General features: G+C 40.0%; 1 protein-coding gene across 6 annotated transcripts in view; it reads right to left on the minus strand.

The window, feature by feature from the left end:
- Nucleotides 1-2,990: 2,990 nt before the first annotated feature.
- LOC144330602 (uncharacterized) overlaps nt 2,991-23,792 on the minus strand; it is a 159,998-nt gene continuing 139,196 nt past the window's right edge. For all 6 annotated transcript variants that reach the window (XR_013396880.1, XR_013396881.1, XM_077942811.1 and 3 more), the window contains 2 exons: nt 6,365-6,507; nt 2,991-3,847 (listed from right to left, as the gene is read on the minus strand). Coding sequence is in view for 4 of the 6 variants with exons in the window: in XM_077942811.1 (XP_077798937.1) it covers nt 3,738-3,847; nt 6,365-6,507 (253 nt within the window). In the remaining 2 variants the exon portion in view is untranslated. The remainder of the gene's footprint in view (nt 3,848-6,364; nt 6,508-23,792) is intronic.

Genomic DNA, 23,792 nt, shown 5'->3' on the forward strand with positions numbered 1-23,792 from the left:
ACAAAAGCCCACGAGTGCTGTCCAACAGTGACCACTGGGATTTTGGAGTAATATTTTCACACACGGTGGTATGGTACATATCATCTGAAAAATAATTATTGGCTTATTATTGGGCCTTAATTTAAACTTCCCATATGACTGAAGGCCATATAATATTCTTGAAACCTAAAATACTCATAATGTCAGAGAAACACTCTAACAAGGAGAACAGTGCCAAGAAGAGTTCCATAATAAAATGAAAATGGTTTATACAGGAAGACGGTACTGGAAGAATGCAAGATAATATTCATAGTATACATGATGAATACCTTTTCCTTTTGGACTGACTTTGTAACCACTTGAGGAGCTTCCAGATTTTATGATCACATGGGCAGTATCCTATTAATAACTCTTCATTGACCAACAAGAAGTTGTTTGGTTTATGAATTGCATTTCCAAGGTGGATGGACAGCATCCTGTTTGGAAGACCATCACATTACAACTAACTGATGGAAAACTCTGATTGAAGAAGGTAAGAACAAGCCATCTCTGGCTAAATTGCATGCTGTTTTCCTTGCAGTGATGGCGGAATTTAACAACACTGAAAGTTCTAACGTTTGGGTGTATATTGATTCATGAGTGATGGCCAATGACCTGGCCATATGGGCAGGCAAAAGCAAAATGGAAAACTGAGTTATTAAAGGGACACCTGAATAGAGCACGGTCCTGATATAAATCACTCTATGGGAATTTAAGGGATACATTAAAGTAGAACATATAGATACTCATCAAAATAATCTTTCCTTAAGTCTGTCTCTACTCCAAACTTACTCCTTCAAATGTTAGACATATTCATGCTGATGCAATTGCTAATCAGGCATATAAATGCTCTATCAAATGCTCTATCAAAATAATCTTCTTAATTGAAAAGGCACTAGAACCAGTTAGAACCAGGATATCCTGGTGCATTCCCTTTAGGTGGCCACCTAGATCCGGAAATGAGTGTACATGAGGTTTCTGCAGTAATGCTGAGATGAGTGATTATCGATATATTCCTCTCATGTCTTCTAAAAGCAAAGTACCATCCTAAGAGATAGAAATTGTAGATGGCTATGAGACAGACCTCCAGGGGAAAGGCCCTGCATATATTCAGCACATAGAAATCACTGGATCACTACCAGTAACCCTGGGAAACTATAGATGGGTCCTGACAGTGGATAGACATTTGATCTCGACTGGGCTTTGCATACTTAGTAATAGATGCGAATTGTATTAGTCTGTTTGGGCGACCATATCAACATACACAGACTGGATGGCTAAAACTACAGATGTTTATTTTATCACAGTCTGGAGGCTGAAACTCCAAGATCAAGGTGCTAGCAGTATTGGTTTCCGGTAAGGCCTTTCTCCTTGGCTTGCAGATGATCATTTTCTCACCATAGTCTCAAAGGGTCTTTTCTCTATGTGAGTGTAGAGAAAAAAGAGAGAGAGAGAGAGAGAGAGGGAGAGAGAGAGAGAGAGAGAGAGAGAGAGACTGATACTAATAAGGAAGACCCAACTTTTTTTGGTCCAGAACATGTATTCTAACTGTATTGAGACCACTAGTACACAATGTCAACAACATTCATAATGGATTAATTAACAGAAAAGGGGCTTTAGGAGAGCTAAGTGGCAGACTAAGCATCATGGGATAAGCTGAATTTGCTTTTTTTTTTTTTTTTTTGAGACAGTCTCACTCTGTTGCCCAGGCTGGAGTGCAGTGGTGCGATCTCGGCTCACTGCTGCAACCTCTGGCTCCTAGGTTCAAACAATTCTCATGCCTCAGCCCCCCGAGTAGCTGGGACTACAGGCATGTGCCACCATGCCTGGCTAATTTTTTGGTATTTTTAGCAGAGCTGGGGTTTCACCATGTTGGTCAGGCCGGTCTTGAACTCCTGACCTCAAGTAATCTGCCTGCCTCGGCCTCCCAAAGTGCTGCGATTACAGGCATGAGCCACTGCACCCCACCAAGCTGAATTTGCTTTTAATGAGGAGTGGCATTTAGAGGAAGAGTTCTTAACTAGATTAGGCTGATTAAAAGCAAAGGATTGGAATAAGCAAAGGATTGGGATAAGCATGAAAAGAAGATGGGGATTTAGTGAAGTGGGTCATGCAGGCTCCACAGATAATGGTGGATAAAGTTAGGACCCAGTGTTGGGAAAGGGATAGTACGCTGACCCAGCAGGACCTCTTGACTATGTTAATAAAGGTGGAAGACAAAATAGTCATAGTGCAACGGCTCCCCTTTCTGGCTACAAAGGGCACATCTATGGGAATCTCATGGACCTCTGTATTCATGGGAAACCTCTAAGGGCACTTGCAATTTGCACTGATGCACTCTGATTGTACTCACTCCAATAATACATCAGAATAAAATATATTCTGTAGTACAGTTACCAAGAAAAATAACAATTCTTAATAACACTATTTTCCTCCTCATAGGAGGCAAGTGGGCCCCATTACACAATAGCGTACAATTGATACCAGTCGTGGCACAACTCTGTTAACTGAGACAAAGTGATTGGCTTTATCCCTAACTGTCTTGGAACCCAGAAATAATTGAATTGTGGGCTAATTGCAGTAACAATTATCCATCATGATATCTGGCATATGACCAAGGTCTGATTCTGTTAAGGGAAATATCTCTGTAATTTTTACTGACTTATTCTGTGTTAAAACTGTACTGATCTGTTCTGTATTAAAACTGAATTGTGCTGTAACTATATTGTGATATCGTGCAACACTGGCATTTTGGGTTAGATTCACCTACCATGTGTACATAAGTCATACGATAATACCAGATAATCAAATACGTGGAGAGACTGAAGTAAAGCCTCCTCAGGATGTAATACAATGGAAAGTGAATGACCCAAGAAAGAATGGGATTTAACTACCATCAACTAATTTGTATTCTATTACAAATAGAAGTTGGTGCAAAAGTAATTTATTTAATAAATCGTTCTGCACAAGCTTATCACAGGGCACAATAATGGTATATCAAGAGAACAGTGCATAATCAAATTAGTATGAAAATAAGAAAACGTATGTAATCCTTTAGAGAACGGATTTTTCCTTAAGTCTGTCTCTACTCCAAACTGACTCCTTCAAATGTTAGGCATATTCATGCTGATGCAATTGCTATATCAGGCATACAAATGCTCTATCAAATGCAGATGCTCCCCAAATCTGATCATTTTACTGTAAGAGAACCCATGCCAAGAGCCAGAGTGAGAGGGACTGTGTGGGAAATGATAAACTTAGCCAAATACTGCACATTCCCAAGAAGAAGCTGTCTTCAGGACTGGCCCTTGGCTAACAAATGTGCTTCATATTGAACACCTGTTTCTGTATGTCTGTGGCCTTGGGCCATGCAGTACCAGTTTGATGAGATAGTTTATGTTAACAAATGTGATTTACGGCAAATTTCTCTTCTTCTTTGAGGGGCTGGAACTTGAGTAGCTGAGATTTTGTTGTGCAGTTGCTACATGCCAACAAGAGTGACACTTCATTAGAAATCTTAGGCAGCAAGGCTTGGTTGAGCTTCCCTTGTTGGTGACACTCTGCACATGCTGGCATAAATTATTGCTGGGAGAATTAAACATGTTCATATGATACTACTAGGAAAAGACAACTGGAAGCTTGCATCTGGTTTCTTCTGGACGTTTCCCATGCATTTTTTCTTTAATTAGTTTTAATCTGCATCCTTTGGCTTTAATAAATCATAGCTCTGAATGTAACAGCTTATGAGTCTTTGAGTCCTTCTCACTGAGCCTGCCAGTGGTCTTGGCAATCCCCGACACAGAAAATTTCCCAGTACAATAAAGGGCATCTGTAAAAAATCCAGAGATTTAAAATCATACTTAATGGTGAAAGACTGAAAACATTCTTCCTGGATCAGAAATAAAACAAGGATGCTCACTCTTGCCATCACCTATCTACATTGTACTAGAAGTTCTAGCCGGGATAATTAGACAAGAAGAAATAAATGTATGCAGATTTGAAAGGAAGAAGTAAATGACTTATATTTGTAGATGGCATCATCTTATATGTAGAAAATCTTAAGGAAACCCTTCCACTCACAAAATTATTAGAGCTAATAAATGGGTTTAGCAGAGTTGTAGGATACAAGATTAATATGCCAAAATAAGCTGTATTTCTATCCAATAGGAATGACCCATCTGGAAGAAAATTAAGAAAAAAATTCCATTTACCAAAATAAAGCAAAAATTCCACTCCACAAAAAATAAAGCACTTAGGAATAAATGTATCCAAAGAAGGGTAAGACTTGTGTACCACAAGTCATTTTTGAAACACACAAAACACTGTTGAAAGAAATTAAAGAACTAAGTAAATGGAAAGAGATCCTGTATTCAAGGGTAGGAAAACAATACTGATAAGATAGCAATACTCCCTCAAATTAATCTACAGATTCAATGTAATCTCTATCAAAATTTCAACAGATCTTTTTTTGCATAAATTAGGACAATGATCCTAAAATTCATATGGAATTTCAAGGGACCCGAAATAGTCAAAACATTCTTAAAAAATAAGAAAGTTGGAGAACTCATATTTCCTGATTACAAAACTTACTGAAAGCTACAATTATCAAAACATTGTAGTTCTAGCATAAGGAGACACATTTTGATCAGTGAATAATAATTGAGAGTCCAGAAATAAACAAATATGGCTATAGTAAATTAATTTTTGCTAAAGATGTCATGACCATTAGATGTGGTAAGAATGATGTCTTCAACAAGTGTTTCTGAGGCAACTGGATATTCACAGGCAAACAATGAAATTGAACTCTATCTTACAACATATACAAAATTGAACTAAAAATGATTCAAACTCCTAGATGTAAGAGCCATGTATTAGTCCATTCTTATGCTGCTATCAAGAAATACCTGAGCCTGGGTAATTTATAAAGAAAAAAGGTTTAATTGACTCACAGTTCTCCAGAGCTGGGGAGACCTCAGGAAACTTACAATCATGGCAGAAGGGGAAGCAGACACGTTCTCCTTCACATGGCGGCATGAAGGAGAAGTGCCAAGCAAAGTGTGAGAAGCCCCTTATAAAACCATTAGATCTCATGAGAACTAACTCACTATCATGAGAACAGCATGGAGGTAATTGCTCCCAATGGGGGTAATCACTCCCATGATTCAATTACCTCTCATGGGGTCTCTCCCATGACATGTGGGGATTATGGGATTACAATTCAAGGTAAGATTTGGGTGGGGAAACAGAGCCAAACCATATCAAGCCAAAACTATACAACTCTTAGGAGGAAATGGATAAATTCTCATGATCTTAGATTAAGCAATATGACAACAAAAACACATGATAAAAAAAAAAAGTGGGCTTCATTAAAATGAAAACATTTTGTGCATTAAAAGGCATTATCAAGAAAATGAAATAACAACCCATAGAAATGGAAAATAGATTTGCAAATCATACATTTAATAAGGGTTTATTATGCAGAATATTAAGGAATTTTTAAAACTCTTACAACAAAAAGACAACCCAGTTAAAAAATACACAAAGAACTTGAATAGACATCTCTCTAAAGAAGATGTACAAATGGTCAATAAACACATGAAAGGATATTCAGCATCACTAATCATTAGGAAAATTCAAACCATAATGAAATACAAGTTCACATCCATTAGAATAGCAATAATAATGTTAATAATAATACATGTTGGAAATATTGTGACAAAATTAGAATCTCTGCACATTGCTGGTAGGAATGTAAAATGGTACAGCTGTAGAAAGCAGTTTGTTGGTCTCCCAAAATGTTAAACATAGAATTATCATATGATCCAGCAATTCCACTCTCAGGTATATATCCAAAAGAATTTAAAACAGGGATTCAGACAGATACTGTATATTAATATTCATAACAGCAATATTCAGAATAGTCCCCAAAATAGAAGTGACCCATGTCCATGAAGAGAATGAATAAACAATATGTAATATGTACCTATATTGACCTATAATGAACTATTAAGATAATGAAGTACTGATATATGCTCCAACATGCATGAACCTTGAAACATTGAGAGAAACCAGACATAAAATGTCACATACTATATAATCCCATTCATATAAAACATTCAGAATAGGAAAATCAATAGACACAGAAAGTAGATATATGGTTGCCAGGGCTTGGAGGGAGAGATAATGGGGAGTGCCCATTAATAGGTAGAGTTTCTTTTGGGAGGTGATTGGAATGTTCTGGAATGAGGTAGTCATGATGGCTTCACAATCCTGTGAATGTACTAAAAGCCACTGAATTATCGTGATGGTTAATTTTAGAAGTCAACTTGACTGGATTAAGGGTTACCTGGAGAGCTCTGGAGAGCTGGTGAGGCATTACTTCTACATGTGTCTGTGAGGGTGTTTCCAGAGGAGATTGGTGTGAGAGTCTGTGGACTGAGTGAAGATCCACCCTCACTGTGGGCAGGCACTGTCCAATTGAGTAGGGGCCTGAACAGAACAAAACGGCAGAAGAAACATGAATTCACTCTCCTGTAGTTGGAACATCTTTCTTCTCCTGCCCCTGGATGTTAGAACTCCAGGTTCTCTGGCCTTCAGACTCCAGAATGCATCAGTGGCTCCCTGAATTCTCAGGCCATCTGCATTGGATTGAGAGTTATTAATACATCATCAGCTTCCTTGATCCTAAGACTTTCAGACTTGGACAGAGTGAGCATTCCTGGGTTTCCAGCTTGCAGACTGTCTGTCATGGGACCGCTCTGTTTCCGTAATCACCTGAGGCAATTCCCCTCATAAATCCCCTCTCATCTCTCTCTCTCTCTCTCTCTCTCTCTCTCTCTCTCTCTATCTATCTACCTATCTATCTTATTGGGTCTGTCGTTCTGGAGAAACCCAACTAATACAATTATATACTTTAAAATGGCTAAAGTGGTATGTTTTATATTATGGAAATGTTATTTCTATTAAAAAAAAGCAGAAGAAAAAACAAAACTCTGGCCTCCTCTGAGTGTTTTGGTTAAGGAGAAATAAGAATCTTGGAGGGTCATGTAGTGTTTTCGATGCTGTTACAAAGACTAAAATTAAGTTACTTGGAAGATAATTGCTGAAGTTTTAGGGCACCATCTTTTAGCGCATGCCTGCCTCCACACACGTGGTTTTACTTTTTCTCAGATTTTATTTTTTCTACCACATAGATATTTGCCCTAAGACTTAGCTCAAAATTCTCCTCTGTGAAGCCTTAGAAACTCAAATCAAGTCAGTCAAATAGAGAGCCAGACACGTGTGCTCTTATCCTAGCTTGGATACTAACTGTGTCCAAGGCAGGCCACCTAATCTCATGCCATCTGAGCTTCTCAATAAAATGATTGTTCAGATCAATCTGAGGACAGTCACAGTGGGTAGAAACTAAGATGACCAAGAGCTCAGAAAGACCTCAGAGGCTACAATTTATTGATGATAGATTGTAGGTCTGTATTAGTCTGTTTGTATTACTATAAAGAAATATCAGAGACCGGTTAATGTATAAAGAAAAGAGATTTCATTGGCTCGTGGAAGTGTAGTGCAAGAATCTGCTTTTGTTGTGGGCCTTAGGAAGCTCACAATTATGGTGGAAGGTGAAGCAGGAGTAGACACATCACACAGTGAAAGTGGGAGGAAGAGGGTGAGGGAATGAGGTTCTAGACTTTTAAACAACCAGATCCCAGGTGAACTAACTGAAAACTCACTTATCACCAAGGGGATCGTGCTAAACCATTCATGAGGGATCCAACCCCATAATCTGATCACCTCCCACCAGGTCCCACCTCCAACACTGGGAACCACATTTCAACATAAAATTTGAAGGAGACAAACATCCAAACCATATCAAGGTTTTACTGAAGATCTTTCATCTTTGCACTTAGAACCATTGACTAGCATATGCATTTGTAGACATTGAGATGCATTTCATTTCTTGAGCCATGGGGAATTAGTCCCATAGTATCCTCCCCTCTGGAAAATGAACATTCACAAAGCTAGGATGAGCATAGCAGCTCAGAAACTGGAAAATAAACTTATTGTTTTATGTTCCTGGCCAGGGAGAATAGGAATCTGGCGAGAAGAGAATGGAAAGATGACAGATTTGGAAGCTGTGTGCAGGAGCGTTAAGTGCCTATGGAGAATACACCGGAGCATATTGCCTGTGTACACTTTCTGGAGCAGTTGCTGCCAGCACAGACAGACAAAGCCTATTTATCGAAGAGCACTGTTTCAGCTTCCCCGCAGCTGCGTCAGAGAGTACAGCGAGGCTTCTGAGTCCATACAAAGCTGCCGGCTCAGGGAGAATGGTCGACAACCTTCAACATACACTCTTTTCAGAATGTGGGAAGACAAAACACAAAAGAGCCTTGCAGAATAACCTCTGGTAAAATGTGTCTGAATTCTTTATTAAGTAATTGAATGTAGCCTTTCTTGCTGCAAGTTGGATAGGCGCTGGGTATCTGTGAAGGGAGGGTGTGGAGAAGAAATGAGAGGTAAATTTTTTTGTGATTAGGCAAACCTTTACATTCAGTTTTGCAGTGAGTATTACTCAAATGGTTTGTGAATTCTACAAAGCATGCTGGAATATTTTTCATTAACATTCCTTGAGCTTTAATGGTAGGTAGTATCTGCTGACAGATAACAGCCATTGCAGTTACCTGATGATACAGTTTATTCCATGGAAGGCAGCGTAGATGTGAGAATCCACTCCACTAAAAGTGGATACCCAAGGAGTATCAATTAGGTGGGGAAAACATGAGCTCTAGGAGTGGGGTAATTCAGTGCTCCTTTATGTTTTGTTTTCAAGACCTTTGGTTTTATTTTTTATTTCTTCTTCTTCTTCTTATTTTTTGAGATGGAGTTTTGCTCTTGTCTCCCAGGCTGGAGTGCAATGGCTTCATCCTGGCTCACTGCAACCTCCGCCTCCCTGGTTCAAGCGATTCTCCTGCCTCAGCCTCCCAAGTAGATGAGATTACAGGCACCCATCACCACTCCTGGCTACTTCTTGTATTTTTAGTAGAGATAGGGTTTCACCACGTTGGCCAAGCTGGTCTTGAACTTCTCACCTCAAGTGATCTGCCGCCTTGGCCTCCCAAAGTGCTGGGATTACAGGCATGAACAACTGTGCCTGGCCAAGACCTTTGGTTTTAATAATTAGATGAAACCTGTTTCTGGGCCCGAGGTCCCTTCAGTAGTTGTGACATTCATGTGATCTGTATGGGGGAAAAGTGAAGCAGAGACTCTCTGTCTTTCAGCATCTTCTAAAGCTTATGGCATTGTGATGTATCCTGGCACCTTGAGAGTAGGAAAGCTGATTGCTCAAGTCCATGTCCCATGAATATGTTCACAAAAATTAGTATAACCCATAACCCCTTCCATCTTACAACATCATGGCTCTCCCAGGTCACGTCCCTTTTCTGTCACCATAATAACCAATAGTCACTGGAATGTAAGAACCAAGAGAGCAGAAAACTTGACTGCCTTGTTTTCTCTTTACCAAGTGGCTCCCAGAGTCTCTGGCACGTTAGAGGCATCAGTAAATACAGCTGGATAGAATAATACCCCATCACGACAACGCAGCACTGAGAAATAGACAAGGGAAAGCAAGTCTGTAAAGATGAGCTCTCCCCCAATTTGAAGGTGCGCATTTGACTTCATCACCCCATCCAGGGATGAAGTCTTTCTTCCTTCTGGACTCTAGGTTGTTAGGTCCATATTTTCAGTGGAGATAATGTTCAAATTCTATGTGTCCTCCACAGCATCTCGATTTAATATATCATATTAAATAAACTTAAATGAATAAACTTGACCATAAACTTGAAAATTTCTGTATTCATTAATTAGGTTTTATTTCCATTTGGGAAGAAGGTTTTCAGATGTCTACTTAAGAAACGTGTGCTCTTGACCTAGTTTTTCAGCACTCCGTTCCTTTATATATTATTTGAATACAACAGCTTTTAACTCTGAGAAAAATAAACAGATAAACAATAAAAATAAAAGAAAGAAAAACACCACCACCAGTAAAACTCCTTTAAATTTAACATTAAAAATGAGAAAGAATGTAATAACGTCTTTTGCACATTATTACATTCTTTGGATGTAATAATATCTGAAGAACTGGAGGCCATTATTCAAAGGGAAGTAACTCAGGAATGAAAAACAAACTACTGCATGTTCTCACTTACAAGTGGGAACTAAGCTGTGGGTACACAGAGCCATAGGGACTGGCATAATGGACCCTGGAGATTCAGAAGTGGGGAGGGGTAATGTACAGTATTTGGGTGACAGGTACACTAAAAGCCTGGACTTCACTATGCAATTCATCTGTGTAACCAAAAGTCACTTGTACTCCTACAGCTATTTAAGCTATTGAAATAAAAGTGAATAAATAATAAAAAAGAGAAGGTTTATTTTACAAAAAAAAAAAACACCATAATTTAAATAAAAATGTGTATCAGGCAAGAAGAAGTTATTGGAATAATGAAATATTTAGAAATCAAGTAAAATTTGGACATTCCAAAAGACTTAGTAGGCAGATATTGGTTAGTTTGGGTGGGAATAGGTAGGTTGTCAATCTTTAAAACCATTGCAGCATTCTGAGCTTCAGCAATCAGATCATGAATTAGTTCCAAACCTTATGTGTGATCAGAGCAAGAACAATTGACACATTGTCAGTTCAGCCTCCAGGTTCCAGGCCAACGGTCTTTGCTCCTTTACATCTTTGTAGGAGCCTGGACTAATTACCATCTACTACTGCTAGCCTGGATCTCCTAGTGAGAGATATCACTTTGCACATCCTTAAGCCATACTGGTTTCATTGTGAACATTTTACAACAGACTGAGTGTACTACAGCCCTGAGACAAATGAAGAAAAATCATGTCTCTCTACCTGGTAGATGACATTAACAACAGACTGCAAAATAACTCAATTTGTAGCTCTCCTCAGCCTCCTCATAATTTGTCATAATGGTGTGTGCATTTTGGGGCAGCTCTTCAAATCCAAAAAAAGGTGGGGGCGGGGGAGGAAATAATCTACTGAGTATGCCTTTTTTTTCTTTCATTCTGTCCTTTTGTAGCTAAGCTTACTTTTGTTTTTATTAATGATAATATTGGAAAAGGACAAAATAACATCTTGGACTTTTAAAAAAAAAAAGTGAAGAATAAACTGCAGCCCCAAACTTTGTGATTTCTCACTTTATTAGCCAGATTTCTAGAAAATGATCCTGGTGAGGGCTGGGCACAGTGACTCATCCCTGTAATCCCAGCACTTTGGGAGGCTGAGGTGGGTGGATCACTTGAGGTCAGGAGTTCACCAACATGGTGAAACCCTGTCTCTACTGAAAATACAAAAATTAGCTGGGTGTGGGGGTGCACGCCTGTAGTCCCAGCCACTCCAGAGGCTGAGGCAGGAGAATCGCTTGAACCCGGGAGGCAGAGGTTGCAGTGACCTGAGATCATGCCACTACACTACAGCCTGAGTAACAGAGTGGAAAAAAAAAAAAAATCCTGGCGAGATACTTTGAGGGACAAGGAGGCTGCTAGTGACAAAAAATACTAAAGCTTCCATAACACTGTAACACAGACCATCTAGTGCTCTGTAAACCTTGCTGTGCAAAATATTACCTGGGGCCTTGTTACAATACAGAGTCTGATTCGGCAGCTTAGGCTAAGGGCCCAAGAGTCTGCATTTCTTCCAGTTCCCAGCTGATAATGATGCTGCTGGTTTACAGACATCCTTTAGTTAGCAAGTTCTAGAGATGTACCTCCATGATATACTAATTTGTAACTGAAGCAAATCACTTACCCTGTTGGAACAGCAGATTTAATTATTAATTGGGATTAGTAATATAATATATATTAATAATATAAGTGCCTATCTCACAAAGATGTTGTGAGACATAGGTGAATAATTATGTTTATTTTACATATTGATGTCCATGTTTACAGCATGTGCTGGAAGGCTTCATGAAAATATTATTGATGAGGCCGGGTATGGTGGCTCATGCCTGTAATCCCAGCACTTTGGGAGGCCGAGGTTGGTGGATCACCAGAGATCAGGAGTTCGAGACCAGCCTGACCAATATGGTGAAACCCCATCACTACTAAAAATACAAAAAAATTAGCTGAGGGTGGTGGGGCATACCTGTAATCCCAGCTACTGGGGAGGCTGAGGCAGGAGAATTGCTTGAACCCAGGAGGTGGAGGTTGCAGTGAGCCAAGATCATGCCATTGCACTCCAGCCTGAGTGACAGAGTGAGACACTGCCTCAAAAAAAAAAAAAAAGAAAGAAAAAGAAAAGAAAATATTATTGATTAATCATTAGCTCACATCTACTGTTTTATTGTTGCCATTGTTACGACAAAGGGCATATCGAAACCTGTTAAAAGTCACCATTGGCCTTTGATTTCTCTTTCAAAAACCATCTTCTGTTCACATTAACAGGACTTCGACTGACTAAAAATCTAGTAGGTGGGCTGGTGGACACACAAGGACTTGTCCTAGCCACAAAGGCCATTGCCCTTCGCAAGGAAAACTGTCCAATGCAAGATGCTTGGGAAATCTTAACCTTGGTGCCATGCGGATTGCCATTTGATTATTACTATGAAAGAATGACTAGATAAGAAAGGCTGCAGATTTAAAACCAGGTTGGAAGCAAATAAGTGTAAAACAAAGCTGCATTCCCTTGGGAAAGGATGTAATGAACTGAACAAGAACTGCTGGTTTGTTCAACTGAGCTCTGTGCTTCCATTTAGGGCCTCTCTCTCTTTCTTCCTTGCTCCCTCTCTTTCTCTTTCTCTCTCTCACATGCAGAGCCAGGAAGATAAAAATTAAACTTCAGAAAGGAGCTGTTTCTGGACTGCCAACTTTAAGCCAAAATTGATAGCAAGACACTGCTATCAGACCATCGCTATCTGAAATGGTCTCATCACAGACTTGGCTTATCAGATCAGTGGAGGAGGTAGTTGTCTCTTAGCTCCGAAGCGAGCCAGATTCGGTATACAATTTTAGAGAAAATATTTTTTCTGTAAGAATGTCCTTTGCTATACAGCTTGTTTTGGGAGCTGACTGTGACCGACAGGATATGTGTTTTCTAGTACAATTAGGCAGAACAGGGCATGGGCTAGCCTGGCCGTCATTAAGAAGTCAACCTCAACTGGCTGCACCAAAACACAGCTTTGTAACACACAGCCTCTTGAAAGCAACGAAAGATGGGATGGTACCTTACTTGCGGGCAATAGAGACAGGCTCTGGCTAAGATAAACAAACAAACAAACAAACAAAAAAGGGAATCTATAGGAAAGACATGGGAAATTCATGAGGTTGAAAGGGGGTGGCAGAATCAAGCCTGAGTCACAGAAACAAGGCAACTCTAGATGGTGCTCGTAGCAGGAACGGCTCCATAATTTCCCCTACTAGCTGAAACAAGCTCTGCAGCTTGTGTCTTGCTGCTGAGAAATCACAGTCCCAAATAAAAGTCCAGTGAGCCATGTCTTAGGTAAGGGGGCATTGAGAGAGAGCATCTGGCTATCGAACCTGCAATTACTGCCTTAGCTTCTATAGTGAAAGGGCAGGTGCCAGAACTTAGCACCCCAGGAAATGATAGGAGGTGCTGAGTGAGTCTGCCTAAAAAATGTTCACTGAAGGAGAAAGGTTTAGGTGAGAAACTTAAAACTCAGATTGTAATCTCTTCTCTTCAGACTTCCATGTTAACTAGGTCTACGTAGACCTACTTGGTGGATTTTGGATTTCTCGCCATGAAGCTGGGTAATTTAAGCCTGTAAGGGTGGAAGCTGAAACACTCGGGCATGATGTAGACACAGGCAATCTTCTTTCCATCATTATGGGACACAGATCTTTGGGACAGTTGCTAGAAGTGATTTCTGTACATGTACCAGGTCATTGCTATTGTTGGCATTGTGAAATCTGAAAGAAAAGAAGGAAGGCAGGAAGGCAGAAAGGCAGGAAGGCAGTTAGGAAGAGAAAGAAAGAAGGAGAAGGATAAAGGAAAGGAAAGGAAGGGAAGGGAAGGGAAGGGGAAGAAAAGAGAGAGAGAAAGAGAGAAAAAAGGGAAGGAGGAAGGGAAGGAAGGAAGAAAGAAAAGAAAAAAAGAAAAAAGAAAGAAAGAAGAAGGAAGGAAGGAGACAAAGGAAGCAAGCAAGGAAGGAAGGAAGAAAGCAAGCAAGCAAGGAAGAACAAAGAAAGAAAGAAAGAGAGAAAGAAAGAGAAAGGAGAGGAAAGGAAAGGAAAGGGAGAGGAGGGGAGGGGGAAGGAGAAAAGAGAGAGAGAAAGAAGGGAAGGAGGGAGGGAAGGGAGGGAGGGAGGAAAGAAGGAAGGAAGGAAGGAAGGAAGGAAGGAAGGAAGGAAGGAAGGAAGGAAGGAAGGAAGGAAGGAAGGAATAGGGGTCACAAACCTAAACAGATTCATCAAAGATTAGAATCAAGATAGGAAGCTGAATGAGTTGGAGAATAAGGTTCAAATAGATTGGGGGAATGGAAAGCAGCAGGGTAGCTCTCCGGTCAGCTTCTCATTCCGTTCAGATGGAATGATTTGACTTCAAACATTAAGACAGTCTCAGGTCAATGCACAGGTAGGACGTGGGGACATGGCAGTCTTCCTCACAGCTTGGGGAAGGTCATTATAGCCCTGCCCCAATTATTATGGACCCAGGCCCAAGAGCCACCGTAGGACTTCACTGTAGGCTGATGAAGTAAAGAAAATAATTTAGGATCTATGGCAGCATGTAAAGAACAACAACAAAAATCAGTGGTCTCCAGCAGCATGGGTTAAAGACAGAGTACCATCCATTTCTAATGACGGGACAGGTTAATCATGGCAAACTCAGGCCTGATTTTGACTGTTACTGATATCAAGAAGTCTAATTTTATGGCCAGAAGTTTCTGGGGAGTGGCAGCATAATCATTCTGGTCTGGTTAAGGGTTTTGTTTCTAAATGGACTCGATAATGTATAAAGTTCAATCCCTGCATTGCAGAGATGAGTCAGTTCTTACAGGGGGCAAGACAAAGTCACATGAAACATCTGGCCTCCATGAGCAGTAACAAGTTTCAAAACATGCTCAACTGCTCATGTAGCTGATTTGTTCTCCCATTTTTAAAACTGGGTACCTATTGGAGAGGTTGCATAAAGGAAGCAGCCTGATAGGAATGACTTTGCCAGCTTTTACTTCCCCGTTCTCCCTCAAATCCAGGGTGCTTAGTATCCAACTACAAATCTTTCATGGAAGAAAGCAGGGTGCAGCGTTAAAATAAATCCTGAGTTCTTATTTCCAGTTCCTAAGAAACAAAGTATTTTTACTTCAATTGTCAACTCTTAAGAGAACTTCAGATCTGTTGAAGGCTGAACAAGAGCAAAAAGTAAAATAACTTAAGTATACGCCTGAATGTGACCAGACAAGAGTAGGGGCTGACAATGTTTCCAAAGTAATGGCAAGTTTTAAACATTTTCATTAAGGAGAATATATTTGGAGATGAACAAGTTTGAACTCTCAAGAGTGGAGGAACAGGAATGACCTTATCCTGTGTCTATGTCTTGCTTTATGGTAAAACCTTTGAGAATGGAGACCCCTCTGAATCCACATAACTACAAAACTAAACAGAAACCATCAGTGTCAAACTGATTTCACTCTTGTCCAGAAAGATCAGGCTGTAAACCAACAAACAATTTCATTGTTTGCTTCATGAAGTTTTTGCAAATTAATATATGGGAACAGTTTCCTCAATCTAGGTAAATAGCTCTCCTATCTGGAGAAATAAATTGTTCCCCTGGGCAAACAACTCATTTATCAAACAAAAAATTTCCATATCAAGATTGGCTTTAAGACTATCCCCTCACCCATCTTTAAGTATTACATAAAAATAATTCATCCAAATCTACTCAGCTCCTAGCCTTGAAATACCTGCCTTATACTCCTTGAGTCCAGTCTTCAAAATCCTCTAAATATCTTCCCCTGACATCCTCCTTCTGAGCTACTACTAAGGCCCTGCCAGCATTGTATCTTTCTCTACTGTGATGTGCCCAGCAAACCTAGACTTGCTTCATCAGAGTGATTTCTGGTGTCCTTTGGGGAGCCCAGAGTTGACTCTTTCCTGATCATCCTCTTCACTTCCATATGCTGCTTACTGACACTGTTTAGGGAGACTTTGCTCTGCGGAGAATCTTCAAGACAGGCAGGAGAAATGAAAGACCAAAGAAAATGAACTGATGTCAGCATGAGAGGTGGTATGGTCAAATCTCTTTCATCTCTTTTTATGAGGAACAAAGTCTGTCTCAACCCAGAGAGCGTGATAATCCCTCCAGTTTATTTTCATGACAGCTCAGTGAAGTACTAATTTAAATAATGTAAAGTTATTTTTTAAATAGACATTTTTATCTCAACTTTTCTATAACAGGCAGGAGAAAAAAGTCCAATTCCCTAGTCATGCTTAGTTATGCTTACTGGGAATTCAGAGAGGCCAAGTAAGTGCATCCCTCCCAATGAGCTGGCATCAGTGAAGGCTGCCAGTGGCCCCCTGGGCCAGAGAGCGCTGTGCTATGTGAGCCCGACATGGAGCCTGGAGGAACAGGCATTCATATCAGGTATAAAGCAGTGAAAGTCAAGCTGCAGAATAACTAAATCAGCTCATTCTGACATTATTGTTTTCAAGAGCTGTGACCATCATTGACATTTCCATGGCATTTTAAGGCATTCCATAAATATCTCATAAACATTGCCTAATCCAAAGCCTGACCTTCCACTTAAAATACAGCTACTTATGAGATTTATTTTTTTCTGCTCCACATTTTCTCTTTCTTTTGTGCTGTCCACGTATGCTTATTTATTTATACCACATCTACTTCCATCGAAGTGATTTGAGGCAGCTTACAATAGAAGTGAAAATAAAATGAGGCCAAAATGTGCCTTCCAGTAGGAGTAAAACACAGGCTGCCTACACTTTTCATAAAAATTTCAGCAATATTACTGCTCCTTATTCCTCCAGTCCAATGTCCTTAGCATCCAACTGCAACTCTTTCTTCATATACATCCTGCAGAGTTGAAGGAAATCCTGAATCCAAATTCCCAAATCCAGAAAACCAAAGCATTTTTCCTTCATTTGTCAAGTTGACAAATGAAGGACAGAACTGGCCAGGCGTGGTGGCTGAAGCTTGTAATCCCAGCACTTTGGGAGGCTGAGGCAGGCGGATCACGAGGTCAAGAGTTCCAGACCAGCCTGGCCAACACAGTGGAACCCTGTCTCTACTAAAAATACAAAAATTAGCTGGGTATGGTGGCGGGTGCCTGTAATCCCAGCTGCTCAGGAGACTGAGACAGGAGAATCGCTTGAACCCAGGAGGCGGAGGTTGTAGTGAGCCGAGATTGCGCCACTGCACTCCAGCCTGGGAGACAGAGCGAGACTCCATCTCAAAAAAAAAAAAAAAAAAAAAAAAAAAAGAACTGAGAGTTCCACTGAAAGTGGTGATTTTGATTCAAAATATGCATCACACCTACCCACACAGAGGCGCAATAAATTAATCCATCAAATTTACTTCCTCCTTATATCCATGTGGAGTCAATAATCTAATTCAAGGTGTGGCAAACGTTTCTGCAAAGGAGCAGATACTTTGGGCTTTGTAGGTCATACCCTGTTTTTGTTGCAACTACTGAACTCTGCTGTGGAAGCACAAAAATAGCCATAAAAATATGTAAATATGTAAAGAATGAGCATGGCTGTGTCCCAATAAAACTTTATTTATAAATAGAGGTGGGAAGCTGGGTTTTGGCCACAGGCCATAGTTGGCTGACTCCTCACTGAATGTTCTTCCTTCCTCCAATCTAGGCTCAGAGTTGTATTCAAAGGGAACAGAAAATTGGCCATATTGCTCTTATTACCCCCTTTTTCTGTTGGGTTTTTAGTTTGTTTTGGTTATTGTTATTATTTTGATAGGTTGTGTTTCTGTTATTCCTGTTATTGTGGGACAAAGATATATCCATGTACTAGTCCCTAGGACCTGTAAATAATATTTTATTTGGAAAAGGGTCTTTGAAGATGTGATTAAGTAAAGGATCTTAGAGATAAGGATGAGGATCTTGAGACCCTGAATAATTTGGATAGACCCTAAATTCCCCCACAAGCCTGCTTGTGAATTAGACAGACACACACAGAAGAGAAAGTGATGTGACAATGGAGTCAGAAATTGGAAAGATGCTGCTGCAAACCAAGGGATGCTGGCTGGCAGTCACCAGAGCCTGAAGAGGCCGGCAGTCACCAGAGCCGGAAGAGACAAGGAGCAGATTCTCCCCTGGAGCCAGCAGAGGAAGTGTGGTCTGTGAAACTGACTCAGCCCAGGGAAGCATGCAGAGCATCTGTCTCCAGGACTGTTAGAGAATACATTTCTGTTGTTTTCAGCCATCCAGTTTGTAGTAGTTGCAGCATCCATGGAAAAGTAATACCACCTCATTTCTCACTTATAAGTGGGAGCTGAGCAATATGAACACATGGACACAGGGAGGGGAACAACACACACTGAGGCCTGTCCAGGGGGTAAGGTGGGGGAGGGAGAGCATTAGGAAAAATAGCTAAGGCATGCGGGGATTAATACCTAGGTGATGGGTTGATAGGTGCAGCAAACCACCATGGCACATGTTTATCTATGTAACAAACCTGCACATCCTGCACATGTACCCTGGAACATTAAATTAAAATTAAAATTTAAAAAAGTGAAATAAAGAAAAGTAATAAACCTGTATTTCCTTCCTCTGCATTGGAAATAATTTCCTTTCTGTTCTTTTACCTTTAACATGTATATTTGACTTAGCAGTATGTAAATCCAATCAACATCTCTATATTTTTACCAGAACCACTGAGGAAAATCAGAAAAAAATTTTAACCCTGCCATGTCAAATTACATGCCATTATTATTCAGCATTTTGAATTTCCTTATAGTTAACTTTCCACATTCATTGTTAAAATTTAAATATTATTTTATCTTTTCTTTACAATTAACAATTGTTTACCTATATCCTTACATTTACCAGTTTTACCAGTTTATTTACTTATTATTGCTTTTATCTAATTTTCTTACTGAAGTACATTCTTTTTTTTTTTTTTTTGAGATGGAGTCTCACTCTGTGGCCCAGGCTGGAGTGCAGTGGCACGATCTCAGTTCACTGAAAGCTCCGCCTCCCGGGTTCATGCCATTCTCCTGCCTCAGCCTCCTGAGTAGCTGGGACTACAGGCTCCTACCACGCCTGGTTAATTTTTTTTGTACTTTTAGTAGAGACGAAGTCTCACCATGTTAGCCAGGATGGCCTCGATCTCCTGACCTTGTGATCCACCCGCAGGAGATCATTCAGAGAGAATCTACAGAGAACAATTCTCTTACGCCTTCTTTTATTGGGAAAAAAAAAGTTTCGAATTTTGCCTTTAAATGATACTTGAGCTAGATGAAAAAGTCTAGGTGGACAATTATTTCTTTTTTTTTTTTTTTTTTTTTTTTTGAGACGGAGTCTCGCTCTGTCGCCCAGGCTGGAGTGCAGTGGCGCGATCTCGGCTCACTGCAAGCTCCGCCTCCCGGGTTCACGCCATTCTCCTGCCTCAGCCTCCCGAGTAGCTGGGACTACAGGCGCCCACAACCGCGCCCGGCTAATTTTTTGTATTTTTAGTAGAGACGGGGTTTCACTGTGGTCTCGATCTCCTGACCTTGTGATCCGCCCGCCTCGGCCTCCCAAAGTGCTGGGATTACAGGCGTGAGCCACCGCGCCCGGCCCAATTATTTCATTCGACATAGTGAAGTGATTGTTTTGTTATCTTCTCCTCTCTATTGTGCTGCAGAGAGGTCTTCTTACAGTCTAACTTGTGTTTATTTTGTGATAATCAGCCCTTCCCTTATGGATGCTTGTATGACTTTGTCTTTTTCTTTGTTGTTCTACAGCGTTTTTGTCTAGGAGCTCAGAGCTTGGTGGGCTTCATCAATCTGAGAATCCATGCATCTTCCATTCTGGAAAAATAATTCAGCTTTTATCTCTTTAAATATTGCACTTCTCTCATTTCCATTTTTCTTTATTTCTAAACTTAATAAGGCATATGTTCAACCTTCTCATACTACCTTTTAGGTCTCTTAACCTCATTTTTATAGTGTTCACTTATTTTTGCCTCTGGGCTGAACACTCAGTAATTTCAACCTTTTTTCTTCTAAGTTTTTGTCTTTCTAAGTCTTTGTTAAATCTTTTTAACCAATTAATTGAGTTATTACTATTATCATTATTTTTGTCATTAGTTTGATTTGTTTCTTTTAAATGTCTTCCTATTTTTCATGGTATCTTTTTTATTGTGATTTTATTTATTTATTTATTTGTTTGTTTGTTTATTGAGACGGAGTCTCGCTCTTGTCGCCAGGCTGGAGTGCAATGGTGCGATCTCGGCTCACTATAACCTCCGCCGCCCGGGTTCAAGCGATTCTGCTGCCTCAGCCTCCCGAGTAACTGGGACCACAGGCACACACCACCATGCCACATTATTTTTGTAGAGGTAGGGTTTCGCTATGTTGCCCAGGCTGGTCTTGAAGTCCAAGTCATATACAAGGGAAAGTGCTTATAAATTTAAAAGCCTAAACATCTTACAATGAGCTCATATTCAGTGGAATATGATTTTTCTGTGGGAGATCTGTGGACCTTGGGTTTTGGAAATTTCCAAATTGAATGTTATGGCATCAACTGCTACTGCGGATCATTGGAGAAATTGCTACTCAGTTCCTATGTTCATTCACCGTAAGTCTCACATTAGTCTTGAGATTTGGAATGTCTTATTATGAGCTCATCTTCAGTACAAGCTCTTTTGTTGGTCTGTTTCTTTGCGCATGTATGTGCACACACAGGGGATACTTGTGCCCTGTGGATTTTGAGAGTTTCAAAATAGAGTGTCAAGGCATGCATGAGTTTCTACTTAGGGTCCTGGGAGATTACTACCCTGAGTTCAGTTTATATGCCAATTTACCGTCTTGGGATACTTATAGCACACGTGAGCTGAATTCAAGAATCACAGCTGTTCATGGTGAAGTTGTGAGATTTGCAAAGCCTTATCATGAGCTTATCTCATAATGAGTCGGAGTTTGTGGATGTGAGTGTGTGTATGTGTGGTGGAGATTGGGGGAGATTTGTGCAAGATGTCCTCTGGAAATTTACAAATAGAGCAGTACAGCATGTGCTTCTAATGAGGGCCTTGGATAATTTACTGTTTAAAATTCAGTTTATATGCTAATTTATCAAATTGGGATACCTAGAGCATGTGTTGATATGAATAAAGGTTTCACATCTGTCTAGGATAAAGTTTTGGGATTTGATTTGAATAAAATATTTTTCTCTGTGAAAGATCCTGGAAGATGTTATATTTTCTTGTTGCTGTTCATGGCAGTGAGTGGAGATTTCAAACTCATTTTTTTTTTCCTGAAAAAGAGAGTCCTTCAGAGACTTTACTTGGTGCATAGCTCTTAGTTGCGGCTTTCCATATCATACGGTCTTCAAGGATACAGCTACAGTTCCTGGATGGATGTTAAATCACAACCTCTCAAAGGGCTCAGGCCTACATGCTGCTTTTGCCCTCTGGACTGCTACTGAGTCAGCTTTTACGATAACTGCCTTGTTTATGAATTTTCTCTTTTTTTGTGTAAAAGAAAGTTAGATTACCATCTTTCAAACTTGACTGTATATATTTCTGATGCTTTTCAAAAAAAAAATCCAGGATTACTATGTGTTTCAAGATAAAAGAGTGTCCGTGTTCGTTTTACTATTTTTTATTTAGTTTATTTAGTCCATGTTAGTTTTATTATTCAGCCATGCTGCTGAAGATATTTCTTAGCAACTCTAAATTGAAAAGCCAAGAGCGAGGCCAAGGCATGGTGGCTTACTCCTGTAACCCCAGCATGTTGGGAGGCCAAGGCTGGAGGATTGCTTGAAGCTGTGAGTTTGAGACCAGCCTCGGCAAGCTAGTGAGATCACATCTCTACAAAAAAAAAAAAAAAAAAAGAAAGAAATAAAAAAATCAGCCAGGGATCATGGTGGACACCTGGAGTCCCAGCTGGTCTGGAAGCTAAGGTGGGAAGAGTTGGAGGCTGCAGTGAGCTGTGATTGCACTACTGCACTCCAGCCTGGATGACAGTGAGACGTGAAGATATGAAAAAAAAAAAAACAAAAAAACGCCAAAAGCTAAAGAAGATCTATCAGTTAATGTTTCCAATGGCACTGTGAGTCCCAGACAAAGAAAGCACTGATGTCAAGGCAGGGTAAGGAATGAGAAAGTGGGCAGTGGGGTCAAGAGGCAGGAAGCACCAAAACAAGACTGGTCAAAAAGAGAGGGCGATGGTGAGGAGGAGAAGGGAAGAGACTGCGGCCAAGACCACTGCCATCGAGGAAAGGAACTCTCTCGTGTGCTTGCTGCTGAGCCGGAGCCAATCCAAACACTGAGTCCAGCAGAATCCATAGATTGGAGCAGCAGAGGCACATCTAAACAACTGCATCTCCTCAGCGGGTGGTCTACACAGCAACAGCATCCTCTCAGTGTGAATTAGGAATGTAGAATCTCTGGCCTCAGCTTAGAGCTACCAAAATCAGAATCTGCATTTTAACAAGATCCCCAGTCATTTGCTACATTCACATTAAGTTGCAAAAAGCCCTTGTGGAGCATTCTGATTAAAGTACAGCCTTGGGATCAGAGAGAACTGAGTTTGAATACCCAATCCGCCACTTATTAGCTATGTAAATTTAGGGAAGTTGCTAACATTCTTGAAAGTCTCGATTTCTTCATTTGTAAAATGGGACTAATAATATCCGTCTCACAGGATTTTTGTGAAAATTAAGTGAAACCATGTAAATAGTGTAAAACATTTAGCCCAGAGTCTGGTATGTAGTGATAGTTACTTTGAAAATAAAAAAGTTACTTTTTTCTTTTTTAAAGATTAACCTGTTTAAAATTAATTTTTCATAGGCCCCAAAAATTAATAAGGCCTTGTTCTTTAAAAAAGCAAAGAAGGAGGAGATATAATGAAATAATTATGTTTATTCACAGCCCTTATTTTCATGGTTCAATAACTCATTATCATTCAACAAACATGTAGTAATCACCTATAGGAGGCCAGATATTATATTATATATTAGGAAAGTCAAATGTGAATAGAATGCCATCTTTGCCCTTGAGAAGCTTGCTGTTTCAGGGAAGAAGACATTTAACCAGAAATGTGGGATGCTTGAGTTGAATCAGAAAGTATTCATAAGACTTTACCAAGAAGAAAAGGGGGCATCCATTCCAGGAAGAGGGAAATCTATGTTATTCTCAGATTTAGAAAGTGAATCTAAGAACCTGTTAGGATTCTCAGAACAACATAGAATATGAATGTAGTCAACTTACCCAATGCCACTACTAGGTAGGAATACAAATAGCAGATATTTATAGAGTAGCAATTATTCTGATTTTCTGAAACTTTGATGAGATACACGTGCCAGCAATTGTAAGTCTCTATATAGGGATTTACATGCACGTTTCATCCTTACAATCATCGCATGGAGGTGATACTTTCAAGGTTTCTTACAGATGAGGATACTGATTTATGGCAAGACCAAGTGACAAGCAGAGCTAGGCTTTGACCCTATGCCACCTGGCTATGGAATGCACTGTTAACCACATGCTACATTCTCATTAGATAATATGGCTCTTAAAAACAGAATATGAAATCTTTAATTGATATGTGTAGGCATTCTTAATGAGGATGT

The sequence above is a fragment of the Macaca mulatta genome, chromosome 8 (assembly GCF_049350105.2).
Source record: "Macaca mulatta isolate MMU2019108-1 chromosome 8, T2T-MMU8v2.0, whole genome shotgun sequence".
Taxonomy (NCBI): domain Eukaryota; kingdom Metazoa; phylum Chordata; class Mammalia; order Primates; family Cercopithecidae; genus Macaca; species Macaca mulatta.